At 40.2% G+C, this 19,926-nt stretch overlaps 1 protein-coding gene across 6 annotated transcripts in view; it reads left to right on the top strand.

The window, feature by feature from the left end:
- The window catches only part of phf3 (PHD finger protein 3), a 165,918-nt gene that overhangs the window by 98,795 nt on the left and 47,197 nt on the right, over positions 1-19,926 (top strand). For all 6 annotated transcript variants that reach the window (XM_060851968.1, XM_060851959.1, XM_060851986.1 and 3 more), the window contains one exon: positions 14,905-15,055. In XM_060851968.1, coding sequence (XP_060707951.1) covers positions 14,905-15,055 — 151 coding nt within the window. The remainder of the gene's footprint in view (positions 1-14,904; positions 15,056-19,926) is intronic.

Genomic DNA, 19,926 nt, shown 5'->3' with positions numbered 1-19,926 from the left:
GATGGAGAGTGGGGATAAAGGGGTCTTTTTCCAGATTGCATTTGGTGACCAGTTGAGTTCTGCAGTGGTTAGTGTTGGGACCACATCTACTTATGTTATACATTAACAATCTGGATGAAGGAATATTGCTGAGTTGGCAAATGACACAAATATAGGTGAAGGAGGCAGGAAGATTGTTGAAGACATGGATAGGCAGATAAAGTAGGCAAAGAAGTGGCAGATAGAATACACTGTGGGAATGTGTGAGGTTATGCACTTCGATAGGAAGAATAGAGGTGTGGACTATTTTCTAAGTGGGGAAAGGCTTCGCAAATCTGAAGCACAAAGGAACTTGGAAGTCTTTGTTTGGATTCTCTTAAGGTTAACATGCAGACAGAAGGCAGGTAGGTAGGCAAATGCAATGTTAGCATTCATTTTGAAGGCTAGATTGCAAGATCAAGAATGTAGGACTGAGGCTGTATAAGATCAGACATCATTTTTGGGCTCTGTATCTCAGGAATGATGTCCTGGCCTTGGAGCTGTCCAAAGGACATTTACAAGAGTGATCCCAAGGATGAAGGGCTTAGTATATGCAAAGTGGTTTAGGATAGAGTTTAGCAGAATAAACCTTAAGACTATTAAGGGGCATGGAGAAGATATTTCCATTAGCAGGAGAGACTTAGACCCAAAGGAAAAGGGAAACTCTCGACCCTGATATGAGATCTATGACCAAGTTAAGGCCATGATCCATGGTTTGGTGAGCTTTGCTCTACATTCCAGTCATTAGTATTTATAATTGCAAACACTGTTTAGACGTTCAAAGGTTTTTAAAATTTGATTTTATTAGTACTTCCAATCTAAAAATTTTACTTTGCTTGGAAACAACACAAAGTTCACTAACAAAATCAGACATTGCTCGAAAAACTCAGCAGATCTGGGGGCATCTGTAAAGAGAAAGCAGAGTTAATGTTTCTGGTCCAGTGACTCATCAGAACATTCATTAGATTGTTTCTGGGGTGAGAAACTGAGAGGCTAAGAAATTCACATCCTCATTTAACATTCTGAAGGGACTTGATAGGATGTTTGCATCTTGGATGGTGTATCTAGAACACGTGCATACAGATAAAAGGTAAAGACAAAATAGTGGTGAAACAGTCATGTCTGGCAGCATTTCTGTAGAGAGATACAAATTATAATTTTGAGACCAATGAATCCGAAGAGTCATATTAGACTCAACCCTAGCTCTGTTTCTAGCTTTGCAGAAGCTGCCCAGACCTGAGTGCCTCCAGCAATTTTTAGTTCACATCTCCAGCATCTGCAGTATTTTGTACTTATCTTGGAATAAAAGAGTGATTGTTTAGGACTGAGATGAGTGATTTATTTACGCGGGATTATAAAATTTTGGAACTTTCCCCAATAATTTACAAATTCAATGAGAGTTAAGAGACTTTTTTGATCTCTTAGAGTCATAGAGATGTACAGCATGGAAACAGACCCTTCTTGAAATTGAAAAATATGAGGATAGGAAGTAATTGAAGAATTTAGGTCATTGTTATATTCTGTAGCAGAGCAGGCTTCCTGCTCTATGTGATCTACTATGTTTTTTTTTGTTGCTGCATATTACTATACAGTTTTTCTGATATAAATTCCTATATCCAGGTTTATTATGAAACTCCTTAGGTAAGTTTGTCACCCTGTTGTTCCCCATTACCGATGGAGGATAGAAATTTGACTTGAAATAAAGCTGTTCTATGATCATACCTTCGTCCCTCTCACTTTTGTATGCTCCTTTATCTAAATGCTACTCTTGGCTGAATCCTGTGGTCTTATGGGGGAGTGGGAATGGTCGCTTGATTTCTTTCAAACAAACTTTCTGCAGTGCTCATCGCTATTGTTCCTGATTTGAACTGTTGACTGATATGTGGACCTTAATATTTTTTGGAACTGGCTTCAATCAAACAAAATTTAACACTTAAATTATGCTTTATTAGCTTGTTTAAATATAATAATGTTATTTCTGGGTTGTAACAAAATGAGGTAATATGGTAGCGTATTGTTTATACTACTGTATTAGTGGTTAAGATACGCAGCTTCAAATGCCATCACATTTAAATTCAGTTTTTGAAATAAATCTGAATTTAAAAGCTCGTATGGGTAATGGTGCCCCTTAAAACTACCAAATTGTAAAATGTTCTTTGGGAGAAGGAAATCTCCCAGCTTTACCTGCTTTCACATGTATGACTCCACATCCAAGAAAATATTTTTGACTTTTAACTGTCTTCTGAAATGATCTAAACAATTACATTCAAGTAAATGATCTATCACCTCACTACTGAAAACAACAAATGGTGGAGATCACAGTGGGTCAGGCAGCACCCATGTAGAGAGAGCAAGCTAGTCTTTTGAGTTCATCAGAGCTAAAGTGAAGTATGGAGGGGACAACATCTATCCTATAGTTTGGAGCGGTGATGGGGATGGGGTTAGTGGGCATAGGGTGCTGATGCAAAAAATATGTTAGTAATTTACCTTTCGTGATTGGAACGTGAGAATGGCAGAGCAATAGTGTGTCTTCTCCCAGACTTGAAAGGATGGTAAGAGGGGTGGGGAGACGAGGACGTGATAACAAGCTAAAATAAAGGTTCACAATTTAAAGGCATTGAACTCAGTATTAAGTCCAGAAAGCTGTAAAGTGCCGAGTCTGAAGCTGAGATGTTGTTCCTCCAGTTTGTGCTGTTTTTCACTGGAACACTGCAGCAGGCCAAGGACCGACATGTGGGTATGCGAGCAGAACGCTGTGTTAAAATGACCAGATACTGGAAGGTCAGGGTAATGCTTGTGCACAGACTGGAAATGTTCCACAAAACATTCACCCAGTCTGCATTTGGTTTCTCCAGTGTAGAGTAGGCCACATTGGGTACAGCGAATACAGTACACAAGATTGAAGGAGGTACAGATGAAATATTGTTTCACCTGGAAAGACTATTTAGGCCTTTGGAATGTGAGCAGGGAGGAGGTGAAGAAGTAGGTGTTGCACTCTGGTGTCCTGGAGGGAACATTCCCTGTGCAATGCAGAAAGGGGAAGTGAGAGGAAGATGTGTCTGGTGGTGGCATTCTGCTGGAGTTTGTCTGAAATGAGGGAGAATGATCCTTTGACTGCAGAGTTAATGCTGGTCTAGTTTGACGTATTTGCATCCTATGAATAAGGAAAGAAAAGTCTCCTGTACTGAGTAAATAGTCACACTTTTGTGGTTTTACTTTCTTTTAAACTATCCTTTTTTGCTTTCTTAGATTTGATTTTTGACCTTTGGATTTTACACTTTGTTTTTTCATATCTTTATAATCTCATCTTAAACAATTAGGCTTTTGCAACCAAACCTGCTATCACAATCACTACCTATTGATTTAATTTCCACATTTGATGTCCTCCAGGTATATATTTCCCTCTTAGTGTTTGATTATAATGGAAATAAAACTGAGGGTAAGTATTCAATGCACTGACACTCTCCTTTCAAATTGCTTGTCAAAGAAGGATTATTGGTAATGTCCGACAGTAACAATCACCTATTCAAACTTCATCAGTTTGTCAAAAATATTGAGGGGTTCAAACAAAAAACAAAACCATTGCTCCTTGTGGATTGTGAGAATGTGAGATACAGTGCTGACAGCTGTCCTGGTCCTGATTTTGCTGTGGTAATCCTGATACAATTTTCAGTGTTTGCCACCATTACTCTCTCCTTGTTAACAACAACCTCTACAACTTGCGCATGTGCAAAGTAACATGGAAAACTGAAAGTTTGTCAGTGATAGTCAACATGGCTTTGCGCGTGGGAAATCATGTCTCATAAACATGATTGAAGAAGTAACAAAGAAGGTTAATGAGGGCAGAGTGGTAGATGTGATCTAAAAGGATTTCATTAAGGTGCTCGACAAGGTTCTCCATGGGAGACTGATTAGCAAGGTTAGATCTCATGGAATACAGGGAGAACTAGCCATTTGGATACAGAACTGGCTCAAAGGTAGAAGACAGAGGGTGGTGGTGGAGGGTTGTTTTACAGGCTGGAGGTCTGTGACCAGTGGAGTGTCACAAGGATCGGTGCTGGGTCCTCTACTTTTTGTCATTTACATAAATAATTTGGATGCGAGCATAAGAGGTACAGTTAGTAAGTTTACAGATGACACCAAAATTGGAGGTGTAGTGGACAGCGAAGAGGGTTACCTCTGATTACAACAGGAACTGGACCAGATGGGCCAGTGGGCTGAGAAGTGGCAGATGGAGATTAATTCAGATAAATGTGAGGTGCTGCATTTTGGGAAAGCAAATCTTAGCAGAACTTTTACACTTAATGGTAAGGTCCTAGGGAGTGTTGCTGAACTAAGAGACCTTGGAGTTCAGGTTCATAGCTCCTTGAAAGTGGAGTCGCAAGTAGATAGGATAGTGAAAAAGGTGTTTAGTATGCTTTCTTTTATTGGTCAGAGAATTGAGTACAGGAGTTGGGAGGTCATGTTGTAGCTGTACAGGACATTTGTTAGGCCACTGTTGGACTATTGCATGCAGTTCTAGTCTCCTGCCTATCGGAAAGATGTTGTGAAACTTTAAAGGGTTCAGAAAAGATTTACAAGGATGTTGCCAGGGTTGGAGGATTTGAGCTAGAGGGAGAGGCTGAGCAGGTTGGGGCTGTTTTCCCTGGAGCGTCAGAGGCTGAGGGGTGACCTTATAGAGGTTTACAAAATTATGAGGGGCATGGTTAGGGTAAATAGGCAAAGTCTTTTCCCTGGGGTCGGGGAGTCCAGAACTAGAGGGCATTGGTTTAGGGTGAGAGGGAAAAGATACAAAAGAGACCTACGGGGTAACGTTTTCACGCAGAGGGTGGTACATGTATGGAATGAACTGCCAAAGGATGTGGTGGAGGCTGGTACAATTGCAACATTTAAGAGGCACTTAGATGGGTATATGAATAGGAAGGGTTTTTATGGGATATGGGCCAGGTGCTGGCAGGTGGGACTAGATTGAGTTGGGATATCTGGTTGGCATGGATGGGTTGGACCGAAGGGTCTGTTTCCATGCTGTGCATCTCTATAACTCCATTCTTCTGCAGAGCTGTTAACATTCTCCAGACTTCAGTCAATGGAAATTGATTAAATTGGCCAGAACTTGGACTTCTAACCCTGTTAGTTTACACTTCAAGGACTTTTGGACTTGTATAGCAAGACTGTATATTTGATGAAATAGTAGTTTCACAATTGCTGGCAGACATTCTTACTGGCCTTGAAAATTCTTAAAAACTGTTTAAAATATGGAATTTATTAAGTTTGTCTCTTGTCTTATCCAATCATTTATTTCTCCATCTGAAAATATGAACGTGAATTGTATTTACTTGGCACTGCTTTAAAAAGCTGTCCAGGAAAGGAAAATAAATACCAGAGAGGTCTTTGTTGGGTAGCTTTCTTAGGAATCAGTAATTACCCTTGCTTTGCCACTGACTACAAAATTTCAGCAAAACATTTCTGAGGTGAGAACAATTGATTGGAAACTTGTTAACGGTATCCATTTAAAAGCTAGGGAAGGAGCAGATCAAATCTAGGAATAAATTTATGACTTGAATAATAGAAATAGGCTTGAGTATCCTTTTTGGAATAACTTTATAAATATTGAAGAACTTTTAAGCTTAGGAACTGAATAGATTATGCTGACACTGGATCCAAGTTGTATTGTGGCTGATCAGTATCTAAACTCCATTTTCTCACCCTTTGATTCTAATTCTGTGACGTCTTTAACCTAATAAAATAAAATTGTTAATCTTAGAGGTTTGACCAAGCATGCAAAGCACTTTTAGCGAAAGAATTCCAGATTTCCACAGCACATCGTGTAGAAAAAGTGCATTCTGATTTCACTGCCAAGCTCTAATTTCAAGTTGTGCTCTCTTGTTCCGGGCTTCTTCACTGGAGGAAATCACTTCTCAGTCAAATATTTTCCCCATTTATCTATTGATGTCTCACTATAATAAAGGTAAATTTGTATTATACCCTCTCCTAGACAGGAATATCATTTTTGAGACATTGCAAGAGCAAGTAGTTCTTCAGTGAAGGTTTGATAAGGGCTTTGTTGAACTATATTAATTAGGCATGTCCTAATCTTCAGAGACCCATGTATATGTTGCTTGGCTTAATTGTACCTGAGAAGAGATTCCATAAAGAGCCTCAAGTGACAACTGTACAATCTCTTGGTATCATCTTTCCTTTTGTCCGAGGTACTAGTGCCTGTAGTGGTTAGTAGCTGAAGGTGGAACTTTTGTCTATTTAAGTCATGCCATTTTCTATGTTTTTTATGTACCCTTTCTTCTCCCAGTGTTTATTTTTGTTTACTGTTAGTATTGTGTACTTCCTGTCTTATGACGAAGGGTGCAAAATATTCAATTAGCATTGTTTTAGAAGGGAAAAAAGTCGTCTTCAAAAAAGAATGATTGTTTTCAGAGCATAAATGTTCCAATCAGACAGCGTTTAAACCACTAAAAGCTTTATGATAATATTCCCTGTATTATGGAAGCAGGAGCTATGATACTTAGATTAAAACTTGTTCCTGTATAATAAAATTGATGAAGACAAGAAAGTCTGAAAGGGCTAGAGTTTCTTGTGCATTTGTGCTGAGAGGGATATTTAATGAACAACTCAGCTGAGCATTCCCAACTCTCAAATTCAAATAGCTGCTAATTTTACTTTGTTCAGGGCAGATGGCAGCACGATCTCACTATCTCATCCACATTTCCTGACATAAAGCACCCATGATGACCTGAGGTAAGTGCAGGTCAGTTGACCATGTGAAAACTAGAGCTACAATCTTTCTTTTATCAAGCAGTCTATGAAATCTATGGAGGAAATTTAAGATGATCCTTCCTATGATTTCGAAAGCTGATTGGAGACAGATGTTCACAGGTAAAGGGACAGCTGGAAAATGGGAAGCCTTCAGAAATGAGATAACAAGAATCCAGAGAAAGTATATTCCTGTCAGGGTGAAAGAGAAGGCTCGTAGGTATAGGGAATGCTGGATGACTAAAGAAATTGAGGGTTTGGTTAAGAAAAAGAAGGAAGAGTATAAAGGAAGTAGGAGTATACATAAGAGAGAAATCAGGAGGACAAAAAGAGGACATGCGATAGCTTTAGCAAATTGAGTTCAGGAGAATCCAAAGGGTTTTTACAAATATATTAAGGACAAAAGGGTAACTAGGGAGAGAATCGGGCCCCTCAAAGATCTGCGAAGTGGCCTTTGTGTGGAGCCACAGTAAATGGGAGAGATACTGAATGAATATTTTGCATCAGTATTTATTGTGGAAAAGCATATGGAAGATATAGACTGTAGGGGAATGGATGGTGACATCTTGCAAAATGTCCAGATTACAGAGGAGGAAGTGCTGGATGCCTTGAAATGGTTAAAAGTGAAGAAATCCCCAGGATCTGATCAGGTGCACCCAAGAACTCTGTGAGAAGCTAGAGAAATGATTGCTGGGCCTCTTGCTGAGATATTTGTATCATCGATAGTCATGGGTGAGGTGCCGAAAGACTGGAGGTTGGCAAGCGTGGTGCCACTGTTTAAGAAGGGTGGTAAAGACAAGTCAGGGAACTATAGACCGGTGAGCCTGACCTCAGTGTTGGGCAAGTTGTTGGAGGAAATCCTGAGGGACAGGGCGTACATGTATTTGGAAAGGCAAGGACTGATTCGGAATAGTCAACTTGGCTTTGGGCATGGGAAATCATGTCTCACAAACTTGATTAAGTTTTTTGAAGAAGTAATAAAGAGGATTGATGAGGGCACAGCAGTAGATGTGATCTATATGGACTTCAGTAAGGCGTTTGACGAGGTTCCCCATGGGAGACTGATTAGCAAGGTTAGATCTCATAGAATACAGGGAGAACTAGCCATTTGGATACAGAACTGGCTCAAAGGTAGAAGACAGAGGGTGGTGGTGGAGGGTTGTTTTTCAAACTTGAGGCCTGTGACCAATGGAGTACCATAAGGATTGGTGCTGGGTCCTCTACTTTTTGTCATTTACATAAATGATTTGGATGAGAGCATAAGAGGCACATAGTAAGTTTACAGATGACACCAAAATTGGAGGTGTATGGACAGCGAAGAGGGTTGCCTCCAATTACAACAGGATCTGGACCAGATGGGCCAGTGGGCTGAGAAGTGGCAGATGGAGTTTAATTCAGATAAATGCGAAGTGCTGCATTTTGGGACAGTAAATCTTAGCAGAACTCATATATTTAATGGTAAGGTCCTAGGGAGTGTTGCTGAACTAAGAGACCTTGGAGTACAGGTTCATAACTCCTTGAAAGTGGTGTCGCAGGTAGATAGGATAGTGAAGAAGGTGTTTGGTATACTTTCTTTTATTGGTCAGAGAATTGAGTACAGGAGTTGGGAGGTCATGTTGTAGCTGTACAGGACATTAGTTAGGCTACTGTTGGAATATTGTGTGCAGTTCTGGTCTCCTTTCTATCGGAAAGATGTTGTGAAACTTGAAAGGGTTCAGAAAAGATTTACAAGGATGTTGCCAGGGTTGGAGGATTTGAGCTACAGCGAGAGGCTGAACAGGCTAGGGCTGTTTTCCCTGGAGCGTCGGAGGCTGAGGGGTGACCTTATAGAGGTTTACAAAATTATGAGGGGCATGGATAGGGTAAATAGGCAAAGTCTTTTCCCTGGGGTCGGGGAGTCCAGAACTAGAGGGCATTGGCTTAGAGTGAGAGGGGAAAGATATAAAAGGGCAACCTTTTCACACAGAGGGTAGTATGTGTATGGAAAGAGCTGCCAGAGGATGTGGTGGAGGCTGGTACAGTTGCGACATTTAAGAGGCATTTGGATGGGTATATGAATAGGAAGGGTTTGGAGGGATACAGTCCGGGTGTTGGCACGTGGGACATAATTGGATTGGGATATCTGATCTGCATGGACGGGTTGGACCGAAGGGTCTGTTTCCATGCTGTACATCTCTAGACTCTATGATTACTTTTTAAAATGATATTGAAGAGATTGGTCCACACAAGAGGAGGCCCAAAGAGTTGAGCACCACTGCAGAAGGTCCTTTTTAAGTCAGGACCCTGCCCAGAGAGGCTGTCTAAGGAGCTGTTTATCCTTCATAGAAGATAGTAATCAGTTGACTGAAGTACTCCAAGATGACCTGAAGCTTCAATTTATGTAATATAGATCCCTAAAAGTGGAAATGAAGATTGCCATCTGCTTTTACGCCTTTTGGTTTCTTCTGTCATGAATAAAATGGCTGATTTGAGTCAAGGTACACATTGGACAGGATATGGCAGCATTATGGCGCAGGAAATAAATTAAATGTTTCTAGGTATGTAGAACTTCTTTAAGAAGGGATGTAGGGAAAAACCTGGGAACTATAGACCCGTGAGTCTGACTTCAGTGGTGGATAAGTTGTTGGATGTGATTCTGAAAGATAAGATTTTTACACATTTGGAGAAGCAAGAAACAATAAGGGATAGTCAGCATAGTTTTGTGTGAGCAAAATCATGTCTCTCAAACTAGTTTGAGTTTTTTAAGAAGAAGATTGAGGGCGGCGTGTTAGACTTTCTTTATGTGGACTTTAGTCAAGTCTTTCATTAGGTTCCATGTGGGATTCAGAGTGAACTTGTAAATTGGATACAAGATTGGCTTAATGGCAGGAGACAGAATGGTAGAAGGTTGTTTTTTGGACTAGAGGCCCGTTACCAGCGGTATTCTACATGATCAGTGATAGGTCTACTTTTGCCATTTATATAAATGATTTAGATGAGAATATAGAAGACATGATCAATTGGTTTGCGGATGACATCAAAATTGATGATATAGTGATTAGTGCAGAAGGTTATCTAAGATTACAGAGAATTGATCAATTCGGTCAGTGGGCTGAGGAGTGGCAGGTGGAGTTTAATTTGGATAAATGCAAGGTATTGCACTTTGATAAAACAAACAGGGACAGGACTTGTACAATTAGAGTAGGGCCTTAGGTAGTGTTGTAGTACAGAGCCGTCTCCAGGTTCAGATACATAATTTTCGAAGTTTGCATCATGTATAGACAGGGTGGATAAGAAAGCTGTTAGCATACTTGCCCTCCTTGCTTTTGAGAATAGAAGTTGGGACATAATGTTGGGGTTGTATAGGACGTTGGTGAGGCTCTTCTGGAGTACTGTGTGCAATTCTGGTAGGCCTGTTGTAGGAAGAATATAATTAAGCTGGAGAGGGTTCAGAAAAGATTTACCAGCATGTTACCAAGAATGGAGGGTTTAAATTATAAGGAGAGGCTGGGTAGGTTTTGACTTTTTTCACTGGAATGTAGGAGTTTGAGAGTTGTCCTCCTAGAAGTTTATAAAATTATTGGGGTATAGATAAAGTGAATGGCTTTATCTTTTCCCTAGGGTGGGGGATTTCAAGATTGGGGAATATTTTTAAGGGAGAGGAAAAACGTTTTGAAGAGAGATGAGGGGCATTATTTTTTACAGAGTGGTTTATGTGGAACGAACTTCCAGGGGAAGTGGTTGGTGCAGGTACAGTTCCAATGTTTAAAGCATATTTGAATAAGTATATGAATAAGAAATGGTTGGAGGGATATGGACCAAGCGCTGGCTGGCAGGCAAACTAGTTTAGTTTGGGATTGTGATCAGCATGGACTGGTTGGATGGAAGAGTTGGTTTTCATGTTGTATGACTCTTTTGACTCTCCAAATAAATTGGAACTGTTGTTTTTGAATAAAAGGTGGAGTGGAGACATGATTCAAAATTAGATTTCTGGATAGACAGATGGGGAAAAATGGAAGGATCAAGAATCCAAAAAGTTGCAGGGCTGACTTGAGAATGGTTAAGATCTGGAATGCACTGCTTGAATATCTGGTGGGGGCTGAATTAGTTGACACTTTCAGAAGAGAAGTGAATTGTTATCTAAAAAGAAACAATGTGCATGACAATGGGGATATGATGCCAATAGTGCCACGAGGTGAATTGCTCCTTCAGAGAGCAGTACCTACACGATGGGTTCCCTTTGTGTTGCACCCATTCTACTTTTGCAATTAGTGTAATACAGCACTCTTTATGAAACAAATGAGATGTAATTGCTTTAGAAAGACTACTAAACAAAAAGTGATTGAACCACAAATGGAGATATTAGGATAGATGGCCATACACTTGGTCAGTAAGGTAGGTTTTAAGGAGTGGCTGAAATGAATAAAGTAATAAAGAATGTAAGAAGGCAGAGAATGCAAGAAGGTGTTGGTGTTCCCACCAATGTTTGAATAATTGAAATCTAGAAAGTTCAGGAGGGTAGAATTAGAATGCAGGTAGATCAGGTGGTTTGAAGACTGCAGGAAATACGATGTGGATGGGCAAGACCAAGGAAGAATTTGAAAACTGTAGCTTAACTGGGAACCAGTGAGTGACGTGGTGCAAATTTGGATATGATCAGCAGTTTTATATTAGCTCAATTATATTGAAGACTGAGTATGGAAGGGAAGGGGTAGGTGTCAGAAGATTTTGGAACAAACATGTTTGGAGATAAAACAGTCATGCATGAAAATTTGAGCAACAGAAACTGAGGTTGAGTTGGAGTCAAGTGATGCAATAGCAGTGGAAATAGATAATCTTGATGTTGGGGAGAGGTGTTCAGATGCACATCTCTGGGTCAAATTTGATGTGCTTGCTAAAGATATTGTTCAGTCTCACCTGAAAGAAAAAAATGAATTTGGTTATTGAGAGGAGTTTGCAATTAAATAGGAGACAATTGCTTTCGCCTTTCAATTAGATGAAATTTATACTCATCTGGTACTGGGCACTGACAAGAGTTTGAGGACAGATAGAGCAGTAATGATTGAGAGAGTTTGGATTCCTCTATGTACATGTGAAAACTAACATGTAAAATCATGTTGGAGGAATAGTATTTGGATTGGAAATAAGCTGTCAAAAATAGAACCTCAGGAGAGGTAATGGTGTGTAAGGGGAAGACAGGCCATTGTGGTGATTCTCTAGTTACCATTAGATAAGAATGCAGTGAGATTTATGAGGTCCACCCACATTGATGATTGTACAGGTGTAGAGCACAATGGTGTGTTTTGTCATGTCAATTGTTAAAAATTTTGTCCTCCGCTCAAGATGGAATGAGAAGGATAACTGCAGATTTGGAGGAACACCAATAATTTTCTACTTGGCTGGTTGTCTGGTTTGTTCATCACAATCCACTAAACAACCTGACATCACAGTTCCCTTTGCGCACTATCCTACACTACACATCTTTCCCATGACTGGAGGTCTGAACCTTGTCATGCTGGGAGGAAAACTGCAAGAAGTACCTGTGCTGTGGCAGCCAGACCAAAGGGATGCAGCATTCATTGAAAAATGGGGTTTTGACAACAAGACTTGCGGCAAGTGTTTTTATTGAGCTCTCAATGGCAAGTTGAAGTCTACTCCTGGACAGATGTTAATCTTGAATTCAAGGTTTTATAACAAACATATTGAATTTTTAATGGAAAACCTCTATCTGTTTCGGTTTTGAGGCAGATGGTTTTAATAGAGTGTTTCATAAAATACTGCACAGCAGACCTGCTCAAAGAATAAGAGACAGGAGTGTCATGGGCATGAAATTCATTGCATGACAGCAAATAGTCGTGGTGGTTAATTCTATGAATGGTGGAAAGCTAATAGTGGAGTTCCCCAGACCTTGGTTACCAGACCTTTCTGTTGAGGGTTGAATTTTTGAAATTTCTCGAAACTATAAAATAGAACCAAATTATAAACTGAGAATAGGATATAGAAAAACTTCAAAAGAACATTTGACTAGTTGATGGGATTAGTGGACAAGTAGCAGGTGTAATTTCATGCAGAGAAGTGTGAATTGACTCACTTTTGGTATTATGAAGTGAAGTGTATAAATACAAAGAGGTGCAAAGAGCAGTCATACAATAAATGGCTTTCTCTGTTTTTTTTAGTAGGAGAATAGAGTACAAAAGCATGGAAGTTACCTTTAAGAACCTTTGTAAAGTTCTGGTTTGAGCTTGTTACATCAGTTCAGGGAATTGCATTCTGAAGAACGTGAAAGTGTTTGAAAAGTTGCAGAAAAACAAAAATCATCAAAATGGCTTGGGGAAATGAGTTACTTCATTTACATAATTAGATGAGAGAGGTTTGGGGATTCTGTAGAGAAGAGGAGATTCTGGGGAGATTTGACAGAGGTATTCAAAATTCATGAAGTTTCTGGACTGAAATTGCTCCTGTCTGGGAGGATGAAGAACAAGAGGCACAAACAAATTGGCAAAAGAAGTTATGACAAGGAGATAACTTTTTGTGTCCTAAATGGTGAGGACCTAGAATGCACTGCTTGAGTGTATTGTCAGCAGGTATAACTCAGGCGTTCAAGCTACAATTGGATTATTATCTGAAAAGGAATAGTGTGCAGATCTGGGGTGGAGGAAGATGAGAGTGTGACATTAGATGAACTATTCTTAAGTGAGCTAGTATATTCATGCTGGTCCAAATGGTTTCTGTGCTGTACCCATGGAATTTTGAGACTGCCTTAAAATTCCCTCCAACCATCTTATTTGGGCTCTGGACGATCCTTTGTTATTGATCTGGAGAGTTGAGGCATGCCTTCTCAGTCCAAAAGTCCTTATGACCATCTGTACCTGGACTAGGATTCTGAGATGGTGAACTGACTGACTGTAGCTGGCAAATTATCCAATAAAGCAAGAGCCCAAAGTGAGTGATTGGAGAAGAGGCATAGACTTAATTATCCTGCTCTAGTACTAGTTGAGCCAAATCTGCTGGCTGACTGCTTGAAGGTGGGCTGACGAGGAATGTCCACACACTGTCGAGGAGTGGATGTGTGGGTGTTTTAGTTTCCCAGCAGACCCTCCTCGTACAGATCAAAAGACATGTGCTGCATCATTTGTTGCCCATTTCTAACTGCTCTTGAACTTTGAAGCTTGCTAAGCCATTTCAGAGGGCAGTTAAGAGTCAAGTGCATTGCTGTATGCTTGGAGACGTTTTTAAGCCAGACAAGGTGAGAACAGTAAATCTCCTTTCCGAAAAGATCATTAGTGAGCAAGTTGCATTTTTACAATAATTGATGATAATTGCCATGACCACTATTACTAAGGCCAGCTTTATATTCCGGATTTTATTAATTGAATTTCATTTCTGCAAACTGCTATGGTGGAATTCAAATCCGAGGTAACCCAGCATTTTGTGCTGTATGTTTTTTCTTCTGAATCTTCAATGACTTAAAAGCAGAAATCAAATGTTGTCTGTTCAGCTTTGCAAGGTGAACAGATAAAGAGATGGACGGAAAAGAGCGAAGTAAAATCTAAAAAGAACTCTAATTCTTCACAGCAATGATTTGTACTGACAGACAAGATAGCCATTGTAAATATACTCAAATGTTCGGGAAGTACTCTAGGCAAAACAGACTGGAATCTCTTGAGTACTTACAGAATAATACTTATCATGAAAATAATTTAAATGGATAAAAATAATTCAAAGAAAACTGATGGTCAGTGTCTGAATACTTATAACAACTGAGTTTGTTTCCTCATAGAAAAGAGTTTTATGAAATAAGGACGTACAAAGTAATGGATGATTAATGATGTTTGTTGCCACATCTTGATGTTCAATTGCTATTGTTTTAATAAAAATGCCAGTATTGTTGACTTCAGTTAAGTGCTGGTATAGTTTTTTCTGTGGTAGTGTCTGTGTCATGAATATTCCATTGGCCTTAACTGCCTTTTTTGGATTTTACTCGAGTCTCACCCTTCCTCAGAATGTTTGTCATTCTTAGGGGCGGCCTGGGAAAGCAGTTGTATAAATCTGTATACAACTTTTATCTAAAAAAGGTACTCCTGTGTTTTGGAGAATTCAGACCAATGTTAATTGTGTTTTCTTTGACATTTATTTCAGATTTAAAGGACAAACAACCTGTGAAGAAGAAAACAGAGAAAGGAGGATCAAATAGTGCACCAGGTCCAACTAGCCCTACTACACCTCAGCCTACTGTAGAGCAAATAAGACAGAATGTCCGGCATTCTCTGATGGATATTTTGGCAAAAAGGTACAATTAAAATAAATTTGGTTGACATTTTTTCAAAGCTGTTAGAATAAGATCAGATTATCTATATTTTCTTCAGAAACTGAAGGCAAAAACACAAGGTGAGAAGGCAGCCTTAGTGCAGTAATATTTCTTGCCCATTTGTAATCGTATCCAGTTAAATTATAGCAAAATTATCTGTCAAAACTGTGTCATTGTTGAAAAGTTCAGTAAGTGTTTGATTTTCATAATTTCTTTACCTTAAATGATTTATTTTTAAAGTTTAAGTATTTGCTATGATGTGTTTTGTTGCTAGTCACCATAAATTGTAAAGACCTCTGGCGTAACCTTTAATGGGCAATGCCAGTTACTGAAGGAAAACAGCACTATTATTGTAAAAATATTTTTAATCCATGCGTATACATCAACAGGAGCAATTGATTTTCTGCCTTTGTGTGGGAAGAAACATAAGTGTTGGCAAGCATAGGAGGAGGAAAGCTCTAGCCAGTATATCAACTGTCACAGAAAAATAAATTGTGTGTTGTTAAATTCTCAAGACTCTTCTTCATAGCTTGAGAGATGTGCAACTGACCTTTCAGCATACTTAATACATGTATGGCTGAGGGACTAACCTCCTTAAAATCAAGTATTCCAATGACATTCAAGGTGATGAGGGTTGAATGCAACAAACTCATAGGTTAAGTAAAGTGGCGTATAATTGATGCCCTAGCAAAATTGTACCTCAAGGGATTAAAGGTTGCACTGATACAAAATTGGCTAAGTAGTCGAAGGCAAAGAACAAGTGTTTTTCAAACGGGGAAGATTGAAATGGTGCTCCCATCGGGATCACTGCTCTTTTTAATATAAATAACCTAGATTTAGGTATGAGGGCATAATGTAAAAGCTTGCAGATGACACAAAACAAAGAAATAACTAAATTATGAGGATAGTCACACATCTTGAGAGGATACAGTCAGACAAATGATACATAACAAATGAAAGTTAACCCAGAGAAGTGTGAAGTGATTTGGTTAGAAGAATGAGGAGACACAGTATGAAGTAAGCGATACAGGACGAGACTATGAGTTCTAAAGGTATTTTAAAAGGATTGCTCGGATTTACTGATGTGCTGATACTTCAGGACGCTGCAGAATTCTCAACATTTGAGGAATTGTCTGGATATATTCAAAATTCCACTGGGTAATTCCCTGATGCTGGTCCAATCTGAAAATGTCCATTCAAATTGCTGAATTTGGAGGGCTGTACTGCTCTTAAGCAAATCATTACTCAAGATAGGTTCGATGATTACTTGAAGTCATGGGTAGCTATTAAACTGGCTCCGCTATTAAACTTAGTATGTCCCCATCACCTCTCCACCAGACCATTTACACCCTCCAGACCTTAATTTGACATTTCTATCTCCCCATGGATTTGACATCCACATCCCTGCTGCTGAAACTGAAACTCCTCAGTGCCCAACACCCATCTCTGCTCACAAGAACCTGTTACCCAACCAGCCACTACTTATTCCAACATTCCCACAATGGTCCAGACCCAAAATCCTCACCCTTTGTCACTGGATTCAGCAACCTATGAGACCATAAGACACAGGAGCAGAAATTACACCATTCGACCCATTGGGTCTGCTCTGCCATGCATTCATGGCTGATAAATTTCTCAATCCCATCCTGTTGCTTTCTCCTTGTAACCCTTGATCCCCTTGATATTCAAGAACCTGTCCATCTCTGTCTTAAATATACCTGAGGACGTGGCCTCCACAGATTTCTATGTCAATTAATTCTACAGATTCACCACCCTCTGGCTGATTAAGTTTATTCTCATCTTCATTCTAAAGGGCCTTCCCTTTGCTCTCAGGTTTGCCTTTGGGTCCTAGTCTCTCCTAATGGAAGCATCTTCCCAACTTGCACACTACCCGGCTGTTCAGCATTCTGTAAGTTTCAATTAGATGCTTCATCATCTTTCTAAACTCCATTGTGCATAAACCCACAGACCTCAAATGTTCCTCATATGTCAAGTCTTTCATTCCTCGGATCATTTTCATGAACCTCATCTGGACCTGCAACAGGGCTGTTACATCCTGAGGTATGGGGCCCAAAATTGCTTAAAATACTCTAAAATGTGGTCTGACCAGAGCCTTATCAAGCCTCAAGTACGTTCCTGCATTTATATTCTAGTCCTTTTGAAATAGATGTCAACATCATATTTGCTTTCCTAACTACCAACTCAACCTGTAAGTTTACCTTAAGAGAATCCTGGACTAGGACTTCCAAGTCCTTTTGAACTTCACATTTCTCCCCATTTAGAAAATCATCTATCCCTCTATTCTTCCTACTAAAGTGCATGACCTCACATATTGCCACATTGTATTCTATCTACCACTTGTTTGCCTACTCTCCTAACCTGTTCAAATCCTTCTGCAGCCTCCCTGCCACCTCAATGCTACCCTTTCCTCCACCTAATTTTTTATCATCTGCAAACGTAGCCAAAATGCCCTCAGTTCCTTCATTTAATTCATTATTGTGTAAAGAGAAAGGTTGTGGTCCCAACACAGAGCCCTGTGGAACATCGCTAGTCACCTGCTGCCATCCTGAGAAGGACCCTTTTATCCCCACTCTCTGCTTTCTGCCAGACAGCCAATGTTTTATTCAGGTCAGTACCTTGCCTCTAACACCGTGGGCTCTTAACTTAGTCAACTGTCTCCTGTGCAGCACCTTGCCAAAGGGCTTCTGGAAGTCTAAGTAGCTAATGTGCATTGGTTCTTCTTAGTCAAACCTGCCCATATGTCCTAGAATTCTAACAGGTTTGTCATGCACCGCCTCCCCTTGATGAAACTTCACATTGGACTCCTAAATCTTACCAATGACTGAAGTCAGGCTAATCAGCCAATAATTTGCCATCTATTACCTTATTCCCTTTTTAAAGATGGGGTTACATTTGTGATTTTCCAGTCCTCTGCAACTCTCCCTGACCTGGGAGTGATTCGGGATAGTCAACATAGCTTTGGGCTTGGGAAATCATGTCTCACAAACTTGATTGAGTTTTTTGAAGAAGTAACAAAGAGGATTGATGAGGGCAGAGCAGTAGATGTGATCTATATGGACTTCAGTAAGGCATTCGACAAGTTTCCCCATGGGAGACTGATTAGCAAGGTTAGATCTCATGGAATACAGGGAGAACTAGCCATTTGGATACAGAACAGTGGGTAGTGGTGGAGGGTTGTTTTTCAAACTTGAGGCCTGTGACCAGTGGAGTACCACAAGGATCGGTGCTGAGTCCTCTACTTTTTGTCATTTACATAAATGATTTGGATGAGAGCATAAGAGGTACAGTTAGTAAGTTTACAGATGACACCAAAATTGGAGGTGTAGTAGACAGCGAAGAGGGTTACCTCTGATTACAACCAGATCTGGACCAGAGGGGCCAATGGGCTGAGAAGTGGCAGATGGAGTTTAATTCAGATAAATGCGAGGTGCTGCATTTTGGGAAAGCAAATCTTAGCAGGACCTATACACTTCATTGTAAGGTCCTAGGGAGTGTTGCTGAACAAAGAGACCTTGGAGTACAGGTTCATTGCTCCTTGAAAATGGAGTCGCAGGTAGATAGGATAGTGAAGAAGGCGTTTGGTATGTGTGCTTTCCTTTATTGGTCAGAGTATTGAGTAACAGGTGTTGGGAGGTCATGTTGCAGCTGCATAGGACATTGGTTAGGCCACTATTGGAATATTGCGTGCAATTCTGGTCTCCTTTCTATCGGAAAGATGTTGTGAAACTTGAAAGGGTTCAGAAAAGTTTTACAAGGATGTTGCCAGGGTTGGAGGATTTGAGCTATAGGGAGAGGCTGAACAGGCTGGGGCTGTTTTCCCTGGAGCGTCGGAGGCTGAGGGGTAATCTTATAGAGGTTTACAAAATTATGAGGGGCATGGATAGGATAAATAGGCAAAGTCTTTTCCCTGGGGTTGAGGAGTCCAGAACTAGAGGGCATTGGTTTAGGGTGAGAGGGGAAAGATATAAAAGAGACCTACGGGGCAACTTTTTCACACAGAGGGTGGTATGTGTATAGAATGAACTGCCAGAGGATGTGGTGGAGGCTGGTACAGTTGCAACATTTAAGAGGCATTTGGATAGGTATATGAATAGGAAGGGTTTGGAAGGATATGGGCCAGGTGCTGGCAGGTGGGACGTAATTGGCTTGGGATATCTGGTTAGCATGGACGGGTTGGACCGAAGGGTCTGTTTCCATGCTGTACATCTGTATGACTCTATGACTCCAGTGATTCCTCCATTATTTCTTCAGTTATTTCCTCCAGAACTCTGGGGTATAGTCCATCAGGTCCAGGTGATTTATCCGCTTTCAGATCTTAAAGATTTTCTAGCAACGTCTCCTTCGTAACAGCCACCATACTTACCTCTGTGACCCCCAACTCTAACTTTTGGCATATTACTCATGTCTTCCACCGTGAATACTGACTCAAAGTACTTGTTAAGTGCCTGTGCCATTTCTTTGTTCCCTATTACCACTTCCCCAGTGGCATAGTGTCCACTTTTGTCTCTCTTTTGCCCTTGGTATATCTAAAGAAACTCTTGCAATCTTCTTTTATATTACTGGCTAGTTTACTCTCATATTTAATCTTCTCTCTGTTTATTTTTTAATTGTCCTGTGTTGGTCTCTGTAGGCTTCCCAATCCTCTGGCTTCCCACTGCCCTGCGCCACATTATATGCTTTCTCTTTTGCGTTTATGGTGTCCTTGATTTCCCTTGTCAGCCATGGTTGCCACATCCTCCCTTTAATATGCTTCTTTTTCCTAGGGATGAACTTTTTGCTGCATCTCCTGAATTGCTCCCAGAAACTCCTGCCATTGCTGTTCTACTGTCTTT

Source organism: Hemiscyllium ocellatum, chromosome 3 (assembly GCF_020745735.1).
Source record: "Hemiscyllium ocellatum isolate sHemOce1 chromosome 3, sHemOce1.pat.X.cur, whole genome shotgun sequence".
NCBI classification, from domain to species: Eukaryota; Metazoa; Chordata; class Chondrichthyes; order Orectolobiformes; family Hemiscylliidae; genus Hemiscyllium; species Hemiscyllium ocellatum.
This window is presented reverse-complemented; position numbering and strand designations above follow the sequence as displayed.